This window comes from Solanum tuberosum, unplaced genomic scaffold (genome assembly GCF_000226075.1).
Source record: "Solanum tuberosum cultivar DM 1-3 516 R44 unplaced genomic scaffold, SolTub_3.0 scf00016, whole genome shotgun sequence".
In the NCBI taxonomy this organism is placed as follows: Eukaryota; Viridiplantae; Streptophyta; class Magnoliopsida; order Solanales; family Solanaceae; genus Solanum; species Solanum tuberosum.
In genome coordinates, this window is record NW_006238942.1 from 2,613,463 (window position 1) to 2,622,906 (window position 9,444).

Sequence of the window (9,444 nt, forward strand, 5' to 3'; positions counted from 1 at the left end):
AAAGCTCCGGAGAAGTGATTTTGGAGCGCGTGTGATTGGCCTACAGGTAGGCTACGGTTTCCCTCTCTTAGATTGAGCTCGAGAATGTGAATGCATGTTGATTAGTTGGGATTTGGGTTGGGTAGTTATTGAATCATGCATAGGTGATTAGAAATCATGTTTTCGGCCTATTTCGAGAATTATCGGGTAACTGTGAGCATGCTTTGTGTTATTAATGGACCCTCCAGATACTTATATAGAGCATCCGGTTTAAGGTCCGGCCTCTATCGCCCAGATACTTATATAGAGCATCCGGTTTAAGGTCCGGCCTCTATCGCCCAGATACTTATATAGAGCATCCGGTTTAAGGTTCGGCCTCTATTTCCCAGATACTTATATAGAGCATCCGGTTTAAGGTTCGGCCTCTATTTCCCAGATACTTATATAGAGCATCCGGTTTAAGGTTCGGCCTCTATTTCCCAGATACTTATATAGAGCATCCGGTTTAAGGTTCGGCCTCTATTTCCCAGATACTTATATAGAGCATCCGGTTTAAGGTTCGGCCTCTATTTCCCAGATACTTATATAGAGCATCCGGTTTAAGGTCCGGCCTCTATTGCTCAGATACCTATATAGAGCATCCGGTTAGAGTTCCGGCCTCTTATACTTGTTACTTGTGATTGGTTACTTAGGTACTTTTGGTGAGCATCCGGTTCGAGGTCCGGCCTCCGTACTGTCAGATTTTACTAATTAGGGTTGAGGTTCTGATTCGTGTTCTTCGTTCTTGGGTTCTTTTATGCAATTCTCTTTAGTTATAGTTATTTTGTGTACTCGTCGTGCTTATGGGGGTCCGTTTGGGTTTTTATTTAACTTGCGCACGAGTGTACCTTCTGGGCTTATGGGGGCCCAGTTAGGTGTAGTTAGCTTATAGATTACTTTAGTTAGTTCTTTGTACACTCGTGTGCATTCCCTTGTTAGTTGGATTTTAGTTCTTGACTTCGGTTTGTGTTATTCCTTCTTTTCATATTGCCTTTACTTTTCAAGTTCAGTCGGCCTATGATGCCTACTGGGTACCGGTTGTTTTGGTACTCATGCTACGCTCTGCATCTATTTCGTGATGCAGGTCCGGGCACTAGTAGCCAGCGTTGATCGAGCTTGGAGCAGACTGATCCGGAGACGGGAGTGAGCACACGACGTTTTGTACTATTTCAGTCTCCATCTGTATATATAGACTTATCTTTTACCTTTCGAGACAGTCCAGTCTCAGTTGTCCAGTTTTGGGACTTGTACTCATTTTGTTAGTAGCTCTGTACTAGTGACTTCCAGGTTCTGGGAGGGATCTTTATTTGTATTTATGTTTTGGTTTGCTTCCGCTTGTGTATATTGTTATTTGCCTACTCTTGTTTATTTTCTACCCTCAGACCCATTACGTGTTGTTCCGGGTTACGGGTTGGCTTACCTACTGGTGGGTTATAGTAGGTGCCATCATGACTTGAGAAATCGGGTCGTGACACCACCCCACCTAACAAAACCCATTTCTAACTGCTTCCTTAAAATTTTGCTCTTTACTGCAAATCATACCGCCTAAGCTCTTCTGCCAGATTTTCATTTCCAAAACTTTGATTTTGTAAGTATTTTTCTAATTTTGTATGAGATAATGTGAAGGATGATGATGGATATTGATAAATTGAAAATTTTCATGAATAGGCTTGAAGAACAACAAATGGATTTTGTTAATTTATGAAATTAATTTAAAATTATGATGGAATGTTATTGGGTTTGTGTTTTGTGAATTTTTAGTGTAAAAATTCAAGTCAATAGGAATAATCACACCTGTTTGGCATAAATTTAGTCCTCATTTGTGATTTGTGAGAAAATATTGAAGAACATAATAATGAAAATTTTCAGAATATTTTTTATTTTTTAAAAAATATTTAATTCCTTATATGTCATTGAAAATGACCTACAAATTGACATGGCATTTCACATGTAAATGATTGTGCTACACACACATATCAAATGAGAAAAGGGTTTAAAATATCATGTTTCAATGAGTTTAAGAGTTCAGTTGACAAAGTCATAAGTATAAGGATCTAACTGACAAACGGAACAAAATACAAGGACCTCCCAGGTCATTTTATCTTTTTAAAAAGCAGAAATTTTTAGCTTCTTCCCAACAACAGAAAAACTGTTTCTACTTCTATTTAAAAGCAGTTTTACAAGTTTGCCAAACACCTATTTTTTTCAAAAAAGTGTTTTTTTTCTCAAAATAAGTGCTTCCCAGCTCCCAAAAGCAATGTCAAACAGGCTCTTAAAACTCTACAAAAAGCTTCCTATTCATGTAATTGGGTCAAGGTAGATAACCATTGGACAATATTTAAAAAAAAATGGAATTCTTTATTTCATTTAACTAGTTAAGTTAAAACACACACGCATACACACACATATATAATGTTACTAATTTTGAGGTGTGATGTACCACTACGGAAATTCTTGATAGCACGTTGTATTTTTAGTTTTATGTTGGTCAAATATATCTCAAACTTAACATAGATTTAAGGCTACTTAAATTGTAAATACCTAAAGCTTATTTTTTTTTAAAAAAAAAGACAAATAATTCAAGTGATTAATTACATTGAATAAAAAAAGGAGAAAAAATTATATTAGTGAAATCATCAAATTACACTAAATGGATTTAGAGAATTAAAAAGAATATTTATAACCATTCCAATATAAATAATAAAGAAATCAAATTACAAAAGAAATTTAGGAAAATGAATAGGAGGATAGTTTAGTCATTTAGAGGTCTTATCCAAGAATTATTAAACCTTGGATTAGTTGTCCCTCATTTTCTGGGAATAAAATAAGACCACATATGCTGCATAACTAATTCATGGATTAAGTTAAATAAAATAACCAAACTATGAATTAAATAGACTAAATTTTAATCCATAAACTAGACTAATTAATACCGCCGACCTAACGGGTCCTTAATGCCAGAGTTGATTATCCAGTTAGAAATTAAAGTACTCATAAGGTATCAGGACTAGAGAGCTTTTACGAAGATATTTCTCATTTTCAAATCTCACTCAAGCTAACTGTTAGCACTTGTCTTGTATTCTTAGAGAAGAAAGTACAAACACATGTAGAGATTATTGTTATTTGTTTCTCTTGTATACACAAAATCTATACATGATACACCATTCCTACCTCTATGGTAGAAGCATGAGGTACAGTTAATGCATAGCATGGGGGTCTACTACTCCTTGTCAAGAAGTCATATCCAAAATTTATGACTATTCTCTTTAAGAAGCTAGATCCTTGCTTGGCGCGGACGTAGGAATGCCCCAATATGTAAGCTATGCCAGCTTCACTAGCTTCCATCAGTTCGCGCAACTCCTCTCTTGCATTTCTCTCAATTTTTGGACTTTCTGGTATGAAAAACCTCACTCTTTTCTTAGGCTTGGTTTTATGTGTAGTGTGCATTTCTCTAAGTTTGGACGTTCCAACTGATTCTGAATTCAGTTCATTGTCCTCATAAAGCTGAACTCCAGATATATGAGTATTAGGGGTTCCAAGAACAGTCATGTCCTCCAAATCCTTTGTTAAATCTTCAGCAGCATTACCATTCAACCCTCTCTTTCCTGTCCTTATAAACTCAGCTATGCTACATACAAGATCATTCTCAAACTGGAGATCATCCTTACGAGCATCACGATAACCATATCTAACAATGCATCTATAAAGGTGGTGCTCTCTTGGGCCAATGTGTCCGACAAGGAACCGTTCCTCATGTCTAACATGAGGAATTGGGACAGATTTGACACAAATGAATACCAGGACCTGGTGAAAAGCTGGAAAATTGGTAACAAAGTGAGGGAAGATCGCTGGGATTCCGGATACCAGCTCAGTGTATATGAGGCCAATGCCACGCACCCTTACAATACCTAGGCTGGGACCTACACTGAGTAGCCAGTCGATAGACACCTTATTTTGAACATCAAACTCGTACTTTTTCAGTGAGCCATAGTGCCAAATGCACATCACTATCATGAAAACTAAAGAAATGGCAATAGGCACCCATGCTCCTTCAAAAAATCTAATTAAAGAAGCAGAGAAATATAAAGCCTCGATTGTCCCAAAGAAGATCACAAAGCAAACTGCAAGGAGGACATTTTGGTGCCAACACAAAACAATAACCAATGACATCAAGCAAGTGGTCACCAACATTACAGTTATTACTGCCAAACCTGATGCAAAAAAATAAATAGGGATGAATTAGTAAAGAAGTTCATTCATCATGGGCTTGTTAAGTGATGTGTCTTCGCTAATATCATTTTGTCCATTGTGTAAACAAGGACAAAATGAATATTAAAAAGGAAAAGACGAGTATTTAAGCATGAGAAATTGAGAAAATACAGCAAAATGAAATATGAGAACTTGGGTCCATGCACCGGGGAAGGAGGGGGGGAGGTTGAAGTAAGTTATAGGATGGTAACTAGTACAGAAATCATAACAGGGATGGGAAAGAGAGGCTCGGTGAAATAGACATGTCCGTGAAGATGCAGACTACCTGCAACTGGACAGAAAGACCCTAATTTAATAAAGTAGATCTAGTAATGACATAATCCAATTCACTGAAGTGGCATATTAAAACTGCCACTAAATTCTACAAAGATAAAGTGATCGGCACTAGACAAAATCTTCCTTTGCTTTTTGAGTATGAGTAAATTATTCTTGTATTTTGTGTAAGATTGAATCCATACCTGCAGCATTGCCCAGCCTTTTTGTGTCTCTGAAACCAATAGTAACAGCCAAGCATAGTATCATTAAGGTCCAGTTAATCTCAGGGATGTAAACCTGGCCATGTATTTTTGACGACGTATGAACTATTTTGACTCTTGGGAAGCATCCCAGGGCGCAGCATTGTTTAATAATTGAGAAGGTTCCGGTGATAGCGGCTTGGCTCGCCACTACTGCAGCCAGTACAGCAATCACTAGAACAGGCCATCTTAGTTTGTCTGAAACAAAAGAGGAACATGTCAATCAAGAATTTGCCTATATTCTCCTGTCCTAGTAAAAGTAACAACTAAAATACATACCAGGTACAGAAACATAGAAGCCAATCTGATAGTCATTCTCCATAACATGATGCCGTGACAGATAAGCAGCTTGCCCCATATATGCAAGAACTAATGATGGATAAACCAAGGAGGTAAAAGCAATCTGCAAAATGGAACTAGTCTTATATACAATTGTACAGTCTCATGGTGATACGAACTGTACGAATCTGTACAATTCACACAAGCGACTAGGTTTTGGTTTTCACTTTTTCTAGAACAAAAAGGAGAACCTTCAAAATCCAGTATTTAAGAAATCTATCTTCAAACTGTATTCATTCATGTCTCTATTTCAATATCATTTTCCCTTATAGTGTCATCAAATTGTAAACACATCACTGGTGATACAAGTGATTATGGTACATCTATAACAATCTGGAATAAAAGTAAACCGAAGGGATCCTGAGACAATAAGGCAAACTAATGTCAACTGATATCAACATGGGAAGCAGTTGTAAGCATTTCAGCAGAACTAGCATTGATCCCTGCGGAAATTAAATAGATAAGTTCAGCGATTGAAAACAAAGGCTTCTCAAAGATTCTCTTTTGTGGAAACTGCGTGTTTTCGAATAAATTAATCACCTAAGATTGCTGCTAACCATTTGATTGACTATAACAGTTACAGATCATTTATATTATCACAATTCACAGTTATTTGTAACTACTTTTGACATTTGAATAAGATATCATGATCAAGTTCTAACAATCATGCAAGATTGATGCCTTTGTATGGAGACCAATCAGAAATGTTTTCTTCCTGAAGAGAAATCTCTTCCACACTTTCAATTAGGAAAAAAGATTGTATTAGACAAGGGAAATTAAACCATCTACGTAAAATCTTCCTAATTAATGATTCATGCCTTTTGTATTTAACAGTACTGATCTTTCAGTTTTCCTGATGTATACTTTGCTGTCACTCTCTCACTTTTACTCTTCATCCATACAACAAATTGTGGATTTACAATCCCTAGTTAGTAAATTCAAACTTTTGTTCTCTGAAAATCATCATTTATGAAAGTTGACGAGCTACATCAAGTCTTTACGATGGATAAAGAGGACACGCATCAGGATGGATGGACACATACCTTAATTGACAACTGGGAGAAGTGTCCAAGATCAGCAAACATTGCTTCTGAACCTGAAAGAACGAGTTTTGTATTAAGTGATCATGATACTGGGAGGAGTAATAGATATCTATTCATTTGAGAGACACAGCTATGTAGTTGCCTGTTATGCACAAAAGGATTCCTCCCAAGGACATCCAGCCTCCTTTTCGAGTTTTTTTCAGGAACTTGTACACGTAATATGGAGACAGTGCTCGATACACAGTTGGATTCCAGTGAATTATATTATATAACCCAATGCCACTGATACACAAGAGCCATGTCACGACGATAGGTGCAAACATAAATCCAACCCTGTGGGTGCCATAATGTTGAAGGGCAAACAATGCTATCAGTACGACACAAGCAACTGGAACTTCTATATCTGCAAATTTTTCATATTTAGGAGAAAAGATAGCAAGTCATTTTGGGCGTAGGTATTAAGAGTTATATTTTATTCTAAATCCTTTAAATAATAGGAACTCAATCAACAAACAATGAAAAAAAGAAGAAAAAATATGAGTGAATTAAGCCCCAATCCCCAAGATTTCTCAAAATCTTGGAACTCCACATGATATATCACGCAAATCCGTGATTACCTTGATATCAATTCCATCTCATGGTGTATATGCAATCAAAATATTGTATATGCAATTAACATAACTCTCATCATGGTGGGATCATCCCATATCAACCATAACTACCATAACAATAACGCGAAGTGTGTCTGTTGGCACAGAATCCTTAACCAATCAAAACTCAATTTTGGTTTATACCTTCATCATTCCCTTTATATTATTCGGAGATATATCTGACAAATGAAATTTAGTGAGTCCAAAAGACAGTCAAGATTTATGAGTACAAATGTACAATCAATGGATTAAGCAAAGCAAACCTGAACTATTGCTCAAACTCTGAGATTCTAGAGGGATTAACATCTGCTAGCATCGAATCAATATTTTTTGCATAAGTCCAATGTTTTTATTAGTGCAGTAGCATACTCCTCAGCAACCCACTTGAAGACTTTACCCTTTTAGTTTTTATAGTTTCTCAGCCACAAGACAGTTCTTTATGGTTGATGGATCTATTTAAGATCAGCCAACATCTATTAGCCCAACCACCAATAGAAGAAAAAGGCATGGGTCAGTTTTCTCCTCTTTGGACTGTAGCCCATTTACAGAACACATAGATGCTCCAGTAGAGTGCTACTTAATCACTTTTGCGTTAAACGAGGAATGTTTCATAATATTAGTTCTATTCAACAGGCATGACCTGATAATGAATGAATATCCAGAGCTTCTACTTCTTTCTTACAGCTTTATTTAACATAAAATTCAACCACAAAGTATAGGCAAATGTACGGTCAGAAGGGTCTAAACATTATCTTGTGAGAACATTTGATCTATCCTGCATGAGTGCAATGTTGTAACTCGCTAGTTGAGATTCTGCTTTCAACTCTTGAATGCATAGGACTTCAACTTAAAAGCACTGCAAGTAGTGCTCCTACTAGTATCTAATCTTTGACTTTAAATTGTATAGCAATCAACAGAATAACTATTACTGATTTACAGAACACAATGTAACAGTTTAAAGGATTTAAGTTTTTCAGGTTTTCTAATGACCAAATCTATCCGCAAACTATGGAATATGGTAAGAACAAAAGCTCACAGTCACTGTTTCCCATGATCAGTCAACTTTTCTGTGGGGTTAAGCAGATACTCCCTACATTCCATTCTATCTCTTTTGGTCTGTCACAGAAAAAAATGACACTTTCCTATATTAAAAATTATTTAATTTTAGCATTCCTGTTTTACTTTTGATGGCATGATCTGATAAGAATGATATGGCATGCTCTATACATATTGAGCTTATGTATAAAAAGTCTATCTTTTTTTCTTAAATTCCATGTCCAGTCCCCAGTAATATAAGGTAAAACAAAGGGAGTAAAACACTGCATACACCAATAATAATCTCAGAGAAGGAGGCTAAGAGTCTTACATAAGTGATGTGCTTTTCCCAAAGAAAGTTCAGCACCAGAAATGGCAGAGAAAACTGCAATATTATTCCCACAAAAATTAATCAAATTATTCAAAAAACTAACACGAAATGTTCCACAGTAAGGGGGCATACCTGAAATAGCAGGTGTAAGAATTCCATCACCTATTACCATAGAAGCTCCACCTAGAGACAAAACAAGCAATAATCTTTGTAACACTCTATGCCTCTCTAGAATTGATTTAATTTTCCCCCCAAAAGTAGTTTGTGCAGGAATATTAACATCATTCTTCTTGTAAGTTGATAATTCCTCATCTGCTAACTGGGAATTAGGCAATGAGTTAACTTTAGCATGTCTACATAAGAGTGAATAAAGAGCAAATGTTCCTCCTTCACCATTATCATCAGCTTTAAGCACAATGAACACATATTTCAATAGAGGAATCAAAGTCAATGTCCAAAAGATAAATGATAAAACCCCATAAACTTCTTCATTTGTCTCTGAATGTTTAATGTCATCAGCAAAAGTACTTGTATATACATAGAGTGGTGATGTACTCAAATCACCATAAACAACCCCTAAACTTTGATAGGCCAATGTCAACACTGTCCTCCAAGATTCTTTCTGTAATCAAACCCCAAAAATTCCAAAAAAAATAATCAAGAAAACATTTATATGAAAAAAATCTGAAAACTAGTATGACTTAATCACTAAGAAAGAAGTTACCTTTAAACGATTCTGATAAAACCCTGTTTCAAGATCCATAGCAAGTCCTTTCAAAACCCTGAAAAAACCATTTACATAGCAAATTTAACAATTTCAACAGAACACCAAGTACCAAGAATGGAACTTTTTACAATTTCAACTGAATCCCAAGTAGCAAGAATGAAACTTTTGAAAAAATATAAGCAAAAAGAAGAAGAAGAAAGTAATTTTTAGAGCATGAGAAAATTGTATAGCAGAGAAAGCAATGGCAGTGACAGTTTAACAACAGAGAGTCTTCTCTTCTGTTTTCATATGAAAGCCAAATTATGTATATTTTTATTTTCTAAAGAAGGAAAAAGGAAGAACGTGAGATACATATATAGTTATGAATAAAATAGTAAAAGGAAAAATGTCCTTTAACACCCAAACTTGTAATTTTTTCTTAAAAAAATAAATTTTGTTTGACCAAGTTACCACCTAATTTTCAGTGCAACTTTGAATAAAACTAATTTGGAACTTGGAAGTATTTAAAATTAACATT

The 9,444-nt window shown here is 35.7% G+C and overlaps 1 protein-coding gene across 1 annotated transcript; it reads right to left on the reverse strand.

Annotated features, from left to right (window-relative positions):
- Nucleotides 1-2,977: 2,977 nt before the first annotated feature.
- LOC102585763 (potassium transporter 6-like) lies at nucleotides 2,978-9,222 on the reverse strand. The gene is made up of 8 exons (XM_006340051.2): nucleotides 8,925-9,222; nucleotides 8,333-8,822; nucleotides 8,201-8,254; nucleotides 6,327-6,587; nucleotides 6,185-6,237; nucleotides 5,082-5,205; nucleotides 4,746-5,000; nucleotides 2,978-4,229 (listed from the first exon to the last, which is right to left on the reverse strand). The coding sequence occupies exons 1-8, from the start codon at nucleotides 8,961-8,963 to the stop codon at nucleotides 3,166-3,168; spliced, it is 2,340 nt and encodes a 779-aa protein (XP_006340113.1). The 5' UTR covers nucleotides 8,964-9,222; the 3' UTR covers nucleotides 2,978-3,165.
- Between the last annotated feature and the right edge of the window lie 222 nt (nucleotides 9,223-9,444).